Source organism: Ammodytes marinus (assembly GCF_949987685.1).
Source record: "Ammodytes marinus genome assembly, chromosome: 3".
NCBI lineage: Eukaryota > Metazoa > Chordata > Actinopteri > Uranoscopiformes > Ammodytidae > Ammodytes > Ammodytes marinus.
The window spans coordinates 35,789,082-35,806,912 of NC_137232.1; the positions used below are offsets into that span (position 1 = coordinate 35,789,082).

Consider the following 17,831-nt stretch of genomic DNA (forward strand, 5'->3'; position numbering starts at 1 on the left):
TCTACAAATGTGTAACTCCCAAAGCATTTCTCTCTGTGGCTTCAAACAGTGATACACCTTCTATGAATGGCCTTGTGTCTGGATTGTGCGATCTTTAGATCTTGTTGTGGGTGCTGGTGCAGTGCAGATTATTGACTGTTTCCTGTGTTTCTGTCAGGAGGCAGCTGGAGACACCAGAGCCCAGCTGTTTGTCCATGAAGAGCGATAACTCTATGTATGAACCTTTAGTCTTCAAAGATGCACGTCCGTCTGTTGATCTAAGGTAAGGATTTAAAACTTACACAAAATAAAAACCCTGTGAGATATCCAGTTTTTAAACCTTATATTGAAGATCTGTGAACACTAAAGCCTCGTTTGAGGTTCAGTTCTGTTTGGTACAGAATGCAGTTATTTGTGTTTCCACTGTCAGAGTGGTGAAGGGGTCTCCACTCTGCAGCGTCTGCCCCGGGGGTCAAACTGTCACAGCGTGTTCCTGGTGTCAAGCAGAAGCTGATCCCAGCTCAGCTCAGCTGCTCTAACAGGCTCCTGCTGTATCTCTGCCTGGCCCCTGGCCCTCGGTTTGCCCCTCGGTTTGCCCCTGGCCCTCGGTTTGCCCCTGGCCCTCAGTTTGCCCCTTCCCTCTGTTCTGCAGACACCAGCTGCCCCTGGAGGGAAACTTTAACCCCAGACATGAGCTCTTTCTTTGTGGTTTCTCCACAGAGTCGACCAGGAGATCTCAGAGTTTCCCAGTGGGCGGTCTGACCAGCAGCATCAAACACACCTGGACTCCACATTCAGGGTCTGTACATGAACAACTACTGTCCATCTGTTCTGTTCACATCAACCTCCATGTTTAACTTACTTTAGGGCGGCTGAGGTGAAGTGGGTAGGGTGGTCGACCCTCAACTACAGGGTCGTGGTTCGATGCCCCTTCCTCCCGCATCATGACAAAGTGGGAACAGGTCTCCCTTGAAAAAGAGTCTCGGGTCTAAATGGGATTTACCTGTATAAATAAAAAGGTTAACTGTTTAGATCAGTGGAGTCAGTCCAACATGGATCTGATGTTTGCTTCATGATTTTAATTTGATCTTGTCAATCATATAATATTCTGTTCCAGCTGCTGGAGGAAAACATCGTCACGTTTGTGAAAAAGGAGCTGAAGAAGATGCAGAAGCTTCTGAGTCCAGATTACCCAGAATGCTTAGAGGGTCGGAGTGAGGATGAGGAGCAGAGCAGCAGAGAGGCATTTCTGAAGATCACACTGGACTTCCTGAGGAGAATGAAGCAGAAGGAGCTGGCTGACCTTCTGTGGAGCAGTAAGAGGATTTCTCTAAAGGTTTAACATGATGGGGAAATGGGACATTTACTAAAGGCTTGAGAAATGGAGGGAGAAATGTTTATATCTGTTTATTTATATATTTTCATCATGATTCACTCAATTACTGTAAACTCTTGACTCATTCTTGTGCGTGTTCATTCAGGAAGTAATTCTGGAGATTGTCAGCGTCAACTAAAGTCCAACCTGCAGAAGAAGTTCCAGTGTGTGTTTGAGGGGATCGCTAAAGCAGGAAACCCAACCCTTCTGAATCAGATCTACACAGAGCTCTACATCACAGAGGGAGGGACTGGAGAGGTCAATGATGAACATGAGGTCAGACAGATTGAAACAGCATCCAGGAAACCACACAGACCAGAAACAGCCATCAGACAAGAAGACATCTTTAAAGCCTCACCTGGAAGAGATAAACCAAGCAGAACAATGATGACAAAGGGAGTGGCTGGCATTGGGAAAACAGTCTTAACACAGAAGTTCACTCTGGACTGGGCTGAAGACAAAACCAACCAGGACATACAGTTCACATTTCCATTCACTTTCAGAGAGCTGAATGTGCTGAAAGAGAAAAAGTTCAGCTTGGTGGAACTTGTTCACCACTTTTTCACTGAAACCAAAGCAGCAGGAATCTGCAGCTTTGAAGAGTTCCAGGTTGTGTTCATCTTTGATGGTCTGGATGAGTGTCGACTTCCTCTGGACTTCCACAAAAATGAAATCCTGACTGATGTGACAGAGTCCACCTCAGTGGATGTGCTGCTGACAAACCTCATCAGGGGGAAACTGCTTCCCTCTGCTCGCCTCTGGATAACCACACGACCTGCAGCAGCCAATCAGATCCCTCCTGACTGTGTTGGCATGGTGACAGAGGTCAGAGGGTTCACTGACCCACAGAAGGAGGAGTACTTCAGGAAGAGATTCAGTGATGAGAAGCAGGCCAACAGAATCATCTCCCACATCAAGAAATCACGAAGCCTCCACATCATGTGCCACATCCCAGTCTTCTGCTGGATCACTGCTACAGTCCTGGAGCATGTGTTGAAGACCGGAGAGGAAGGAGAGCTGCCCAAGACCCTGACTGAGATGTACATCCATCTCCTGGTGGTTCTGGCCAAACTGAAGAACATCAAGTATGATGGAGGAGCTGAGACAGATCCACACTGGAGTCCAGAGAGCAGGAAGATGATTGAGTCTCTGGGAAAACTGGCTTTTGAGCAGCTGCAGAAAGGAAACCTGATCTTCTATGAATCAGACCTGACAGAGTGTGGCATCGATATCACAGCAGCCTCAGTGGTCTCAGGAGTGTTCACACAGATCTTTAGAGAGGAGAGAGGACTGTACCAGGACAAGGTGTTCTGCTTCGTCCATCAAAGCGTTCAGGAGTTTCTGGCCGCTCTTCATGTACATCTGACTTTCATGAACTCTGGCGTCAATCTGATGTCAGAAGAACAAACATCCTGGTTTTCTAAATCTAAACTCTTCAGAAATCTTACACAGTTCTACCAGAGTGCTGTGGACAAGGCCTTACAGAGTCCAAATGGACACCTGGACTTGTTCCTCCGCTTCCTCCTGGGTCTTTCACAGCCGAACAATCAGAATCTCCTCAGAGGTCTACTGACACAGACAGAAAGTAGCTCACTGACCAATCAGGAAACAGTCCAGCACATTAAGAAGAAGATCAAGCATTCTCCCCCTGTGGAGAAAAGCATCAATCTGTTCCACTGTCTGAATGAACTGAATGATCGTTCTCTAGTGGAGGAGATCCAACAGTCCCTGAGCTCAGGACGTCTCTCCACAGAGAAACTGTCTCCTGCTCAGTGGTCTGCTCTGGTCTTCATCTTACTGTCATCAGGAGAAGATCTGGACGTGTTTGATCTGAAGAAATACTCTGCTTCAGAGGAGGCTCTTCTGAGGCTGCTGCCAGTGGTCAAAGCCTCCAACAAAGCTCTGTGAGTAGGATTTAATAATCAGTAAATAATAATAATAGCACAACATTATAACAGCATGTATAGGTCAGAAAAGAAGAAAAAGTATAATGTGCAAGTCATGCTACATGATACCAAAGATAATGACATACATGCATTTTAGACAAATTCCCTGCTTACTGTCTGGGGTGGCTGCAGGTGGCTGTGCACAGCCTCAACACTCTGATGCAGTTCGCTGCAGCTTAGTGTCTAGGTTTTATCTACGTAGATAAAGCGGATTTTCCATGTATGGTCATGCTGCTACACGCTCAGACATGTCCCTGCCCCCCCTCCCCGCCTGTTCAAATCTGCCCGCACACACACTGCAGTCCGCTCAGTGTAACATGAAACTAGGGGGCGTGCCTGTTGCTATGCCTTCTCTAATGGGCCAGATTCAAACAGAGTGCAGAGGGAAAGAGCGTTTCTGCTGAGAGGCTAAACTGCAGTTCCAAAGTTAGACTGTAAAATAGTATGATAGCACCCCTTTAATAGTAATTTCTTGAAACCTATTCACAAAACTTCAGAGACCAGGGGCCTCTATGAATAGTCCAATCTCCTAACCTATAAGCCTCCTTTCCTATAGTCCAATCTCCTAACCTATAAGCCTCCTTTCCTATAGTCCAATCTCCTAACCTATAAGCCTCCTTTCCTATAGTCTAATCTCCTAACCTATAAGCCTCCTTTCCTATACCTTAACCCTAAACGTCATCGGGGTTAAGGAGAGATGAAAAGGTGCTTTCTTTTGAACATAGGAAAAGACAGCACTGTTAAAAATGAATTCGACTTCACTTTTCCTAACCGACGTCATTGCGCGACTGCAAGTATTGCTGACGTGAGTCACTAGCATGAAACTACACTATTTTGAAAAAAAATTGACTACAACAAGCGCTCTTTTGATCGATGCGTTCTTTTCATATTGATTTTAATCAGGTTGTCGCCAACAGAGTGAGAATCACTTAGATCGGACTTGGCCAAGGGGAATATCTAAGGCCACTTGAAGCCCAATTCACATGTGAAAAAAAGAGGCTACACTTATGTAGATGTTGAAATGAACTGCCCCCAGTAACTTCATTAAACGAGAAGTTGGCATTTTATTTTCTCATGGTGTAAATTAAATTATGATGTTGGTCTTTTATGAGTTCTTTATTATCTTTGGGGGGGGGGGGGTATTTTGTTTTAGCCGAGTTAAATCTTCCTCTCTTCTCTGCTCCTCTCTTCTGTTATACCTCTCGTTCGTATTCGTGTAGAGTCGATAAACTCCGGCGGTGGCCTGTTGCTTTAAATATTGCCGCCGTAAAGGATTATGGGATACCACTATCTCCTTTCCTTTCGTAAAGGTTGGTCAGGAGTAACCTATGCTAAAGGAGGGTTAAAGGATGAATCGAGGCTTCTTTCCTATGCCTTTCCTAAGCATTTTTAGAATTCGAACCACCTTTAATAATAATAATAATAATTGATTGGATTTATATAGCGCTTTTCAAGGTACTCAAAGCGCTTTACAGGGTTCCAGGTTCAATTTCCTCCAAGTACTTCCGGGTCATCTCGTTAGGAAAGGAAATTTCCTATGCAAAAAACAGGGCCTCTACAGATTCTCTTTTTTGTATTTTGCATAGGAAATTTCCTTTCCTAACGAGATGAGATTGTCACCAGCGTCAGATATGTCAAATCCATAAAATATACTTGTCAACTCCGTCAGATATGTGTCAACTCCGTCAGATTCATATTATTGTGATAATATTGCATAATTATATTTGAAACACATCTTGATTGCTGTTAATTTTAAAATAAAAATTCTATTACACAGTTCAACTAAAGGACATAGAGAAAAACATATAATATTTGTTGTGGCCTTTGTCAGTCTTGGTGAATATTTGTGATCACTATACATCTCATGGGTCTAGCATAAATTGAGGGGAAATTAATTTGTGTGTTTGGTGGCTGACTGTGTTGACACAAAATAAGGAATGGCAAGGTAAAAAGCCCATTTTGATAAAAAGGAAAAAAGCTGGGAGGTTGTATCAAAGCGTAGCTCAGTAGCTTAGTTTATGTTGGAAACATACATGTAATTTAATTTACCTTAACATAGGGTTTGTATTTGTTCAACATTGCACCCTGTCTTGTCCCACTTCTCAAGAATCACTGATATATGAGAGATTACATTTTTTTTTATTCCATACCACTCAATGTATAACGCCTGAACAAAGATGAACAGAAATGTGCTTAAAACATAGTGAACATCAATATGTATCTTTCATTCTAAATATAGCTCTACTATGATTTTAAAACCCTCAGAGTAAAGGTGATACCTTTTAAAAGTTCACTATCGTTAAATCTCTCAAAAATGCCATCAAATGGTTGTCTGTGATTTACTCTTAGAGTCTTCTGGAGGACTCCTAGCTTTTCATAGATTTAGGAGCTAGTTTTAGCGCTAAAATGCTTTATGAATTACACTTATCTTAAAAAGTTAGGAGTCCTAATATTAGGAGTGAAACGCACCTTATTTTTAAGAGTTACTCCTAAATCAGCAAGTTAGGAGCTACTCTTAGCCTTAAGATGTTTTTGAATACGGCCCCGGAAATCCCACGTTGAACAAGCAAAGCAGATTACTCCCTCTGCTGTTTAAAAAGAGTATCATGATTAATTTGTCATCTCATCCATTTAAATCTTCTAAAAAAATTAATCTATTTTTAACTGCCTCCCGATGCACCGTTACATCCGTAGTGAATAATCTTTTAACAAGATAAAGTTGAGAACATATATATATATTTTTTTTAAAGATATTCTTTTGACATTTTTATGCTTTATTGATAGTGTAGAGACAGAGTTGAAATGGGGCAGAAAAGGTAGTGATATGCAGAGAACGACCGCGGGCTGGAATCGAACTCGGGTCCGCTGCTGGCCGAGGCCCATGGGGGGGACGTCCTACCAACTGAGCTAAGGGCGCCCCCGTTGAGAACATATTTAATCACTTTTTCACTTACTGTTGTCTCTCCAGGCTGAGTGGCTGTAACCTCTCAGAGAGAAGCTGTGAAGCTCTGGCCTCAGTTCTCAGCTCCTCCTCTAGTCTGAGAGAGCTGGACCTGAGTAACAACAACCTGCAGGATTCAGGAGTGAAGCATCTGTCTGCTGCACTGAAGAGTCCACACTGTAAACTGGAAACTCTCAGGTCAGATTATCAACCAGTCCAATTTATGACCATTTAACATCTGATTTATTTTAGTGTATTACAAGTTAATCTGTGTAGGCTTGTGTCTGCTATGATGATTCATCAAAGGATCTTTAATCTTCTGATTGACATACGTTTTTACATACTGTAGTTTTAGATTTCAGGGGCAATGCAGGGACATGTCCCCCTCTATTTTAAGGAGAGGTCAATTTGTCCTCCTCAAAAAAATAGGAAAGACAAAGACCATCTCCCCAAAAGAGGTAAAAATAACAGTCCAGGGGGTCGAAACATTTATATTATAACTAGAACCCCTCGAAGATGGCCCGCCCCTATCTCCTAAACCCTGTGACGCTACATTATATCCTTCTGACTTTCTAATTATATATATATCATATATAAATATGACTGCCAACATGATCTAGTGTCTAATTTTTGACTTAGCTTGCTAGCTAGCTGATAGCGCACCCTTTTCATTTCCAATGCAGTTTTTCCCCTGGAAATGTTTTTAGGACAGGTGGCAAGAGCTGATAGAGTATACATGTACCAATTTTTTTGTTGTTAATTTTTCACATGATGTAAGATTTTTGGCAGTTTTTTCCATGCAAACACTTAAAGTGCCTGAGAACTGCAATGTATTCAATTATATTTGTGTGAGTGGGATCCTGAATGTTGACATTTTACAGGAAATAATAGCAAATAATGCACAAATTGGTACATGACATTTGACAAAAATGCAGGAAAGGAAATATTTTCACGCTCAAACCTTTGTGGGGGAGGACATTATGATTATCGTGTCCTAACGTCCTCCCCACAATTTTTAAACAAAACTTTTGCCCTTGAGTTTGTAACAAGTTAACCTGTTTAGGATTGTGTCTGACACTATGATCTATCAAAGGATCTTCAATTTCATTTCAGCAGTTGCTTCGAGACTCAAATAATTAATTTCAACATGTCTTATTTTTCATAGCTTACTCTCCTTTTTGTTATTGTATGAACGTGGCTCTAAAGTATTCTATCTGGACGAAAACGTACCTAAACAAAAACAGTGTGTGTGTATAGTCTGTCAGGTTGTCTGATCACAGTGGAAGGCTGTGCTTCTCTGGCCTTAGCTTTGAGCTCCAACCCCTCCCATCTGAGAGAGCTGGACCTGAGCTACAACCATCCAGGAGCCTCAGGAGTGGAGCTACTGTCTGCTGGACGGGACGGTCCCCTCTGGAGACTGGACACTCTCAGGTATGAAGAGGCTGCTGTCAGTCTGATAGAGGAGGGAGAGCTGGGGACAGTTTATCATATGACCCTACAATATATTGTATGTTGACTCCGTCTCACTCCTTTCAGGGTGGAGCCTGCTGGAGTCCAATGGCTGACACCCGGTCTGAGGAAGTGTAAGTGTGTTTATAATGTTCATAATCATCAAACTGTCAATGAACAGATGATGGATTAATAACTGCTGCTGTGTTGTGTCTTTTTCTCTTTATCAGATTCTTGTGAACTCGCTATGGATGCAAACACAGTAAACGGATTCCTCAAACTGTCTGTCAACAAAAGGAAGGTGAAACGTGTAAAGGTGAAGCAGCCATATCCTGATCATCCAGAGAGATTTGACCTCTGTCCTCAGCTGCTGTGTAGTAATGGTCTGACTGGTCGCCGTTGCTGGGAGGTCGAGTGGAGAGGAGAGGTTAATATATCAGTGAGTTACAGAGGAATCAACAGGAAAGGAAGCAGTGATCACTGTCTGTTTGGACTGAATGATCAGTCCTGGAGTCTGAGGTGTGATGGTCATGGTTACTCTGTCTGGCACAATAACAGATTCACATCCATCCCCTCCTCCTCCTCTGTCTCTCACAGAGTAGCAGTGTATGTGGACTGTCCTGCTGGCTCTCTGTCCTTCTACAGTGTCTCCTCTGACTCACTGATCCACCTCCACACCTTCAACACCACATTCACTGAACCTCTGTATCCTGGGTTTGGGTTTGGGGATGGGGCTGGGCTCTGGTGGTATGGCTCCTCAGTGTCTCTGTGTCGTCTGTAGGAGGGAGACTCTGAACAGGATCTAAGTTAAAGAAATCTTTCAGGTTTTTGTAACAAATTGATCAAGTTAATTGATCAAGGAACACGATCATAGAGTTTGTAGAATGTGGAATTAAGATTTCACATTTTTAAAAGACATTCACACAATTCATGTTCAACAACATGAACAACCCACCACTTGTTAGTGATAGTTTTCTTACAGCAGTATTTTACAAAGAAGTTAAACAAATATTTTCGTGAATTTACCTTTCACCCTTTAGGCGCCAAAGTCGCAAAATTGCGACATGACACGGTACTGAATCAAACAGCTGTTTTCTCTAAATATAGTGTTATATTTCGATCATACTCCCCTCCATAGTATTTTGTATTTTGTAAATAATTGTATTGCTCTTTTTTATAAGCTTCAGTTAGGATTTCAACCTCTGTATAGCCCTCTACAAATATTGCTGGTTTTATTATTTTATCATAGAAGTCTTTTCTTTCCAGGTATCTGAAAAAAATATTCACAAATTCCTTTTGTAATTATTCAACACACTTGAAGAGCAAACCATGAGTAAGTGTACCTACTGCTGCTATACCCGTGTTCCACCACTGTCTGAATCCAGTTGCATTATTTCCTGGTGTATATTAGTGATCCAGGGCGGGCCAAGCCAAAACCTCGCCAAATGTTGATTTCCATCATGCTTCATATTGGTTGCAGCTTCCGCATACTACAAACCTTATCTGGGCTGATGGAAATATTGCTTCAGATTAGGCAGAGACACTCCGGCCTCTTAATATAGTCGAAGACTTTTAAACCTGGCCCTTGGTCGCTGGACCAAATAATTCTGGAAATATTGTCCAAGGACCTCAGGCGTGTTTCTGGGATCATGTGTGGAATAGATTGATAAAGATTTAGCTGTCTTGGTATGTTCAATATTTATGTCCCCAAATCTAGATAGAAAGCTGACCACCGTCCGACATCTGTTTTAATGTTGTTGATTTCAGACGTGCTGCTGAGAGTTTCTGTTAATGTCTCTCCAAGATGACAGTGTGGACCCGTCTGGTCAGACCTATAATTGGAGATTAATGAAACGTGAATTTATGGATGTTTTCTTTTGTTTTGTATCAACATTCTGATGTCTTGTCACGGTCTGATTTTGTGTTTTGTTAAATCAAGTAAAACATTGTAAAATAACTTAATGTGATTATTGCCAGAACCTTCAATAAATAATAAAAAACTAATAAAAAATATATAACTGTTTTGAGCTTCAATTGAAGGAGATTTAATCACCGTGGCTCAAACCCCCATTACCTGGATGAACCTTAGCTCAAAGTTTAACAGCTAAATAATGATAATAATTCATCTTATTTACAGGCGCCTTACAGAGTACCACAGGTCAGCTGACAGTATCTTAACCTGGGGGGTTACATTAGGGTTAGGGTTAGGGTTAGGTCAGCTGACAGTACCTTAACCTGGGGGGTTACATTAGGGTTAGGGTAGCTGACAGTACCTTAACCTGGGGGGTTACATTAGGGTTAGGGTTAGGTCAGCTGACAGTACCTTAACCTGGGGGGTTACATTAAGGTTAGGGGGACTCAGCTGACAGTATCTTTACCTGGGGGGCTACATTAGGGTTAGGGGGACTCAGCTGACAGTATCTTAGCCTGGGGGGCTACATTAGGGTTATGGGGACTCAGCTGACAGTATCTTAGCCTGGGGGGTTACATTAGGGTTAGGGTTAGGGTTAGGTCAGCTGACAGTATCTTAGCCCGGGGGGTTACATTAGGGTTAGGGTTAGGGTTAGGTCAGCTGACAGTACCTTAACCTGGGGGGTTACATTAGGGTTAGGGGGACTCAGCTGACAGTATCTTAACCTGGGGGGTTACATTAGGGTTAGGGGGACTCATTGACTAAAAAAGAAATAAAGACATTGATTGGTTTTAATGTTTTATTTGCAGCAGTGTCGATGCAACATATTTGTATTTCAGTACAAACATAAATAATTTCATAATAAATAAATAATTCTCTTTCGTCTTAAACATTACAGATTGTAACACGTCGTGCTTAGAGGGTTTAGGGTTAGACTTAACCCACGTCGTGAAGGAGGGAATCACACACATTCACATCTTTAGGAAAAACATTTGGTGAGATTCGGTGTTAGGATTTTATATTTAAAAAACTAAAAACATATTTGTGCCAAAGTGTCAACGACAAGGAAACAAGGTGAACAACTTCCTGACAGATGCACCGTGGGGCAGTGAGGAGCTTAACAGTGTTTTCATATCAATAACAACGTGATTTAGACATTTACATTTACAGTAATCTGATTGTCATCGCCTTAGGGCCAAACAAGCAGCAACACAACCTGAGGGTCCTGTGTAAAGGGTTCCGGTGGCAGAGGGAAGAGAGAGAGGTCTGATTAATGACCAGAGGAATGTTTTATAGTCATCACTGAATGTTTACTTCCAGGTCGGGGGTCATTGTGGGGGGGGTCTTGGGTTGGGGGGGGGCATCGTGGGGGGGGGGGTCATCATGGGGTCTTGGGTCGGGGGGGACGAGGGGGGATAGCTGCTGCTCTGCTACGACGCGGGACATTTGATTGTTTTTATTGCTTCACGATTAAACATTTAAAACACATTTGTGCTGCTGGTTCACATGAGACCTGATCAGGTCTGCAGGGCTGTGGGTAAGGGTTAGGGACTCTGTCTGTCTCTGTCTGTCTGTCTGTCTGTCTGTCTGTCTGTCTGTCTGTCTGTCTGTCTGTCTGTCTGTCTGTCTGTCTGTCTGTCTGTCTGTCTGTCCGTTTCTCTCTGTCTGTCTGTCTGTCTGTCTGTCTGTCTGTCTGTCTGTCTGTCTGTTAGGGGCTCTGGGGAGGTTCGGGGGTTAGTTAAACATATTTGGGGTTCAGGGTAAAGCTGGTCTTATAGGGTCTTTATGGTGAAGGGATCGTTGAACATATTTAGTTCAGCGGTCAGTGTGTCCTCGAAAGGGTCCTATCGGGGAACAGGTTAGAGGGTTGGATCCTAAATGGGTGTGATATAGCGTTAGGGTTAGAGGGTTAAGGGTGTAAGGGTTGAGGGTTGAGGGTTGAGGGTTGAGGGTTGAGGGTTGAGGGTTGAGGGTTGAGGGTTGAGGGTTAGCAGGGTTATAGGGTTAGAGGGATAGAGGATTGAGGGTTGAGGGTTGAGGGTTGAGGGTTGAGGGTGTAAGGGTTGAGGGTTGAGGGTTGAGGGTTAGCAGGGTTAGAGGGTTAAGGGTAACTGAACCCTATCGGAGCCAGTTTCAGTTGATTACAAAGTGTCTGAGATTTAACTCCATGTGTGGTCTCCATGGCAGCAGGATGGTCCAGTATCCATGGTTACTCGGACATCCTGACCCTGAAAGTGACTCGACCCAGATACTTGTCGCGTTCGTCGTTGTTTCGCAGGTTTGAACCTTGAACTTTGCACTCGATCGTCTGTTCAGCGTTAAAGTGGTTTCTGTTCAGCAGCAGCTGCACGGCCACCAGAGGCTGCACGTAGTCCGGCTGGAGGGGGTAGAAATATGGTTACACTATGAACATCTCTATCTATCTATCTATCTATCTATCTATCTATCTATCTATCTATCTATCTATCTATCTATCTATCTATCTATCTATCTATCTATCTATCTATCTATCTATCTATCTATCTTTCCGGCTGTGTGCAGAGGACAGGGGGTTAGAATATGGTTAATGATCCTCTAGGAACATCTCCAGTTTGAACATATTATACAGACATATCTTTATATTTCTATATCTGTAAATATATATATATATATATATATATATATATATATATATATATATATATGTGTGTATGTCTTCTGACTTAAACTTTGTTTCAACATTTAAATATAAAATCATAAAGGAACTGATCAATAAAATGATTGTGTTACTGATTCATCGTATCAAATTAAATGAACTGAATAATAATATTAATTACTATTATTACGATTATGGATATGAACTAAGCAACTATCTATCTATCTATCTATCTATCTATCTATCTATCTATCTATTTATCTATCTATCTATCTATCTATCTATCTATCTATATATCTATCTATCTATCTATCTATCTATCTATCTATCTATCTATCTATCTATCTATATATCTATCTATCTATCTATCTATCTATCTATCTATCTATCTATCTATCTATCTATCTATCTATCTATCTATCTATCTATCTATCTATCTATCTATCTATCTATCTATCTATCTATTTATCTATCTATCTATCCATCTATCTATCTATCCGTCCACCCTTCCTTCCATCCATCCATCCATCTATCTATCTATCCATCTATCCATCTATCCATCCATTCATCCATTATGTCCGTCATTCCGTCCATCCATCCATCTATCTATCCGTCCATCCATCCATCCATCCATCCATCAGTCCATCCATCCATCTATCTGCAGGATGTACTCACGTGAGCTTTCTTTCCGTAGTACGGGAAAAACATTTTATCCATCCGAGCGTCTGACGGGTAATACACCATCTGTACCGGAGCGTCTCGCTACAGGGCAGAGAAATATGTTTCACTCATAACGAATACTTTATTATTCTTTATTTATGTTTCAACATGTTTGATCTTATTCTCCGTCTCTGATTGGTTCAGAGGGGTCAGTGTTTCAGTGTTTCAGTGTTTTAGTGTTTCACCTTCGCTGTGCAGTTGATGTACGGGTCTCCGCCGGGCCGCAGTCCGATGATCTGCAGACAGACACAAAGGGTTAGCGACGGAGCGCTAGTTCATTCAAGCTAACGGTCAAACTCTGAGCAACAGCTGATCGTAGTAGGTCGTCAATAGAACCAGAACACGGAACCAACTCAGGGTGAGAGGGTTAGAGGGTGAGATGCTTAGGGGCTTAAGGGTTAGAGGGTTAGAGGGTTAGAGGGTTAGAGGGTTAGAGGGTTAGGGGCTGAAGGGTTAGAGGGTTAGAGGGTTAGAGGGTGAGATGGTTAGGGGCTTAAGGGTTAGAGGGTTAGGGGGTTAGAGGGTTAGAGGGTTAGAGGCTTAAGGGTTAGAGGGTTAGAGGGTTAGAGGGTTAGGGGCTTAAGGGTTAGAGGGTTAGAGGGTTAGGGGCTTAAGGGTTAGAGGGTTAGAGGGTTAGGGGCTGAAGGGTGAGAGGGTTAGAGGGTTAGAGGGTGAGATGGTTAGGGGCTTAAGGGTTAGAGGGTTAGGGGGTTAGAGGGTTAGAGGGTTAGGGGCTTAAGGGTTAGAGGGTTAGAGGGTTAGGGGCTGAAGGGTTAGAGGGTTAGAGGGTTAGAGGGTTAGGGGGTTAGAGGGTTAGGAGGTTAGAGGGTTAGAGGGTTAGAGGGTTAACATGGGTTAGGGGGTTAGAGGGTTAGAGGGTTAACATGGGTTAGGGGGTTAGAGGGTTAGAGGGTTAACATGGGTTAGGGGGTTAGGGGGTTAGAGGGTTAGGGGCTGAAGGGTTAGAGGGTGAGAGGGTTAGAGGGTTAGGGGCTTAAGGGTTAGGGGCTGAAGGGTTAGGGTTATGGGTTAACATGGTACTGACGCGGTTCATCTTGAGGATGACACAGGGTCTCCCGCTGGAGAAGCCGAAGCTGTCATCCCTCAGGCCGGAGCAGTGGCGCAACACGCTGCGTTTGAACTGACACACTCTCTTCAGCGGCTCCTCCTCCTGCTCCGTCAGCTCCCCCACCAGGCACAGCTCGTTCCCCTCCTGCAGGCTGTCGTTATACCCTGCACACACACTGTCGTTATACCCTGCACACACACACTGTCGTTATACCCTGCACACACACACTGTCGTTATACCCTGCACACACACACTGTCGTTATACCCTGCACACACACACTGTCGTTATACCCTGCACACACACACTGTCGTTATACCCTGCACACACACACTGTCGTTATACCCTGCACACACACACTGTCATTATACCCTGCACACACACACTGTCGTTATACCCTGCACACACACACTGTCGTTATACCTTGCACACACACACACTGTCGTTATACCCTGCACACACACACTGTCGTTATACCCTGCACACACACACTGTCGTTATACCCTGCACACACACACTGTCGTTATACCCTGCACACACACACTGTCGTTATACCCTGCACACACACACACAGAGACACACGGAGAGACAGAGACACACACACACACACACACACGGAGAGACAGAGACACACACACACGGAGAGACAGAGACACACACACACAGAGAGACAGAGATACACACACACACACACACACACACACACACACGGAGAGACAGAGACACACACACACACACACGGAGAGACAGAGACACACACACACACACACACGGAGAGACACAGACACAGAGACACAAATACACACACACACACACACACACACACAGAGAGAGACACACACACACAAGCACACACACGCACACACACATGGAGAGACAGAGATACACACACACACGGATAGACACACAGACACACATACACAGATACACACCCACACACACAGAGACACACATACACAGAGATACACACACACACACACACAGATTGGGTTAAACCCTAACGCTAAAGGGTTTATCAGCGGATCGATCAGTCGGATCATAAAAATCCTTTTCTGGTTTTGATGTGAAACATGAGCAGCTTAAGTAAGTAAGCTTTATTTATATAGCGCCCTTCACAGACCAGGGTCACAAGGCGCTTCGCAATACACATTTTTTATACATACACTCAAACACCGATGGCAGTAGCTGCCAAGCAAGGCGCTGTCTGAACCATCGGGAGCAATTTGGGGTTCAGTGTCTTGCCCAGGGACACTTCGACATGTGGGTAGGCGGGGAATCGAACCTCCGACCCTGCACTCCAGAGGCAGACTCCCTACCCACTTCGCCACTGCCGCCCAGCTTAGATCATAAGCCTCTAACACGGGGACGATGAGGGCTGCAGCGACATGCTCTGACCACAGCGACATGCTCTGTGTATCAACACTGGACCACAGCAGTGTGTTAGTGGGTCAGAGTGTGAGTTTGCACTGCGTTATGGACCTTCTTTCTCATTTCACCTCAGACGTGTTGTAGTGTTCATATATACACTGTATATTTAGCCTATATACTGTATATACAGTATATGCATATAATTGTCCCTGTCTTTAACTCTAAGGTCCAGAGATGAGCAGAAGACCCACTTAGGATATCTCTGCTCAGAGAGGGTGAGGGGTTAATGAAGAGTGTGTATTAACATTACGGTTAGTGTGTGTGTGTGTGTGTGTGTGTGTGTGTGTGTGTGTGTGTGTTCTCACGCTGCAGCAGTGTGTGCATCTGCTGGACGTAGCCGCTGTAGCTCGTCGCGTCGCTGCGGCTAAAGGAGATTTCAGCTGCAAGAGGCCGAACCACGAGACCTGCAGCAGAGGAAACAGGGTTAGAACACACTGTACTTTACCTAACCCTCTAACCCTCTCACTCTCTCACCCTCTAACCCTCTAACCCTCTCACCCTCTCACCCTCTAACCCTCTCACCCTCTCACCCCCTAACCCTCTAACCCTCTAACCCTCTAACCCTCTCACCCTCTCACCCTCTAACCCTCTAACCCTCTCACCCTCTAACCCTCTAACCCTCTAACCCTCCAACCCTCTAGCCCTCTAACCCTCTAACCCTCTCACCCTCTCACCCTCTCACCCTCTAACCCTCTAACCCTCTAACCCTCTCACCCTCTAACCCTCTCACCCTCTCACCCTCTCACCCTCTCACCCTCTAACCCTCTCACCCTCTCACCCTCTCACCCTCTCACCCTCTAACCCTCTAACCCTCTAACCCTCTCACCCTCTAACCCTCTCACCCTCTCACCCTCTCACCCTCTAACCCTCTAACCCTCTAACCCTCTCACCCTCTAACCCTCTCACCCTCTCACCCTCTCACCCTCTCACCCTCTATCCCTAACCCTAAACACACTGTAGGGTTAGGGTTAGACACAGAGGAACACAATGTAACACACTGTGATTTACCTAACCCTAAACACACTGTAACACACTGTAAGACACAGTACAAATGATATGATATAAATGACCCCCAAGATACTAACACACGGGGCGCCCTTAGCTCAGTTGGTAGGGCATCGATTCCAGCCCGCGGTCGTTCTCTGCATATCACTCCCCTCTCTGCCCCATTTCACCTCTGTCTCTACACTAGCATTAAAGTATAAAAATGCCCCAAAAAATATATCTTAAAAAAAAAAGATACTATCACACTTTATAGGCTACAGATGATATGATATAAATCACACCCAACAACAGGAATCTATCAATAATCTGCTTCAATTATTAAATATTTAAACTGTAAACATGTGTGAGTTAACTGAAAGCACCATCATTAGGGTTACAGTATATCCTGATTTTTCTCTACTTGTGACATCTATTGCAGTATGTCCGTCCTGGGAGAGGGATCACTTACTCTGTCGACTCTCCCTGAGATTTCTTCAATTGTTTTAATCCCGGTAAAGGTTTTTTTTACTGGTAGTTTTTTCTCAGCCGAGCTAAGGGTGTAAGGGCAGATAGATAGATAGATAGATAGATAGATAGATAGATAGATAGATAGATAGATAGATAGATAGATAGATAGATAGATAGATAGATAGATAGATAGATAGATAGATAGATAGATAGATAGATAGATAGATAGATAGATAGATAGATAGATAGATAGATAGATAGATAGATAGATAGATAGATAGATAGATAGATAGATAGATGAGGGCAGGGTGTCATATTGTATCATATTGTATGGAATGTAAAGCCCACTGAGGCAAATGTCTATTTGTGATATTGGGCTGTACAAATAAAACTGATTTGATTTTGATGTAGCTGTTGGTGAGTTTACCGGGGTGGGGCACTCGGTCCTGGTACTTGGGCACGTTCTCGTCCAGCGTCAGCAGCAGAACCCAGATGGTGAGAGAGAACATTCCCGCCAGGAACACGTAGAACACGAAGTAGAAGAGCAGGATGAGACCTGAAGGAAGCAACCGCTGGGTTTACAACCAGGAAACCCAAACACACAGACAGTTAGCTAAGCCTAACCCCTAACCCCTAAACCATAACCCTCTAACCCTGAACCTTAACCCCTAACCCCTAACCCCTAACCCTAACCCAAACACACAGACAGACAGTAGCTAACCCTAACCCCTAACCCTCTAACCCTGAACCCTAACCCCTAACCCCTAACCCTAACCCAAACACACAGACAGTAGCTACACCTGACCCCTAACACCTAACCCCTAACCCCTAACCCTAACCCAAACACACAGACAGTAGCTACACCTAACCCCTAACCCCTAACCCTGAACCTTAACCCCTAACCCCTAACCCTGAACCCTAACCCAA

General features: G+C 43.8%; 2 protein-coding genes across 2 annotated transcripts in view; one reads left to right on the plus strand and one right to left on the minus strand.

Annotated features, from left to right (window-relative positions):
- Positions 1 to 8,471, plus strand: part of LOC307248491 (NACHT, LRR and PYD domains-containing protein 3-like) — a gene marked incomplete at both ends in the record, with an annotated part of 31,319 nt that extends 22,848 nt beyond the window's left edge. The window contains 4 exons of the mRNA XM_080024886.1: positions 6,269 to 6,439; positions 7,499 to 7,672; positions 7,778 to 7,824; positions 7,921 to 8,471. Coding sequence (XP_079881012.1) covers positions 6,269 to 6,439; positions 7,499 to 7,672; positions 7,778 to 7,824; positions 7,921 to 8,471 — 943 coding nt within the window. The remainder of the gene's footprint in view (positions 1 to 6,268; positions 6,440 to 7,498; positions 7,673 to 7,777; positions 7,825 to 7,920) is intronic.
- Positions 8,472 to 11,811: 3,340 nt separating this feature from the next.
- LOC307248492 (sodium/potassium-transporting ATPase subunit beta-3-like) overlaps positions 11,812 to 17,831 on the minus strand; it is a gene marked incomplete at both ends in the record, with an annotated part of 8,888 nt that continues 2,868 nt past the window's right edge. Inside the window, 6 exons of the mRNA XM_080024887.1 lie at positions 11,812 to 11,979; positions 12,913 to 12,999; positions 13,143 to 13,193; positions 14,003 to 14,190; positions 15,758 to 15,856; positions 17,332 to 17,460. Of these exons, the coding sequence (XP_079881013.1) occupies positions 11,812 to 11,979; positions 12,913 to 12,999; positions 13,143 to 13,193; positions 14,003 to 14,190; positions 15,758 to 15,856; positions 17,332 to 17,460 (722 nt within the window). The remainder of the gene's footprint in view (positions 11,980 to 12,912; positions 13,000 to 13,142; positions 13,194 to 14,002; positions 14,191 to 15,757; positions 15,857 to 17,331; positions 17,461 to 17,831) is intronic.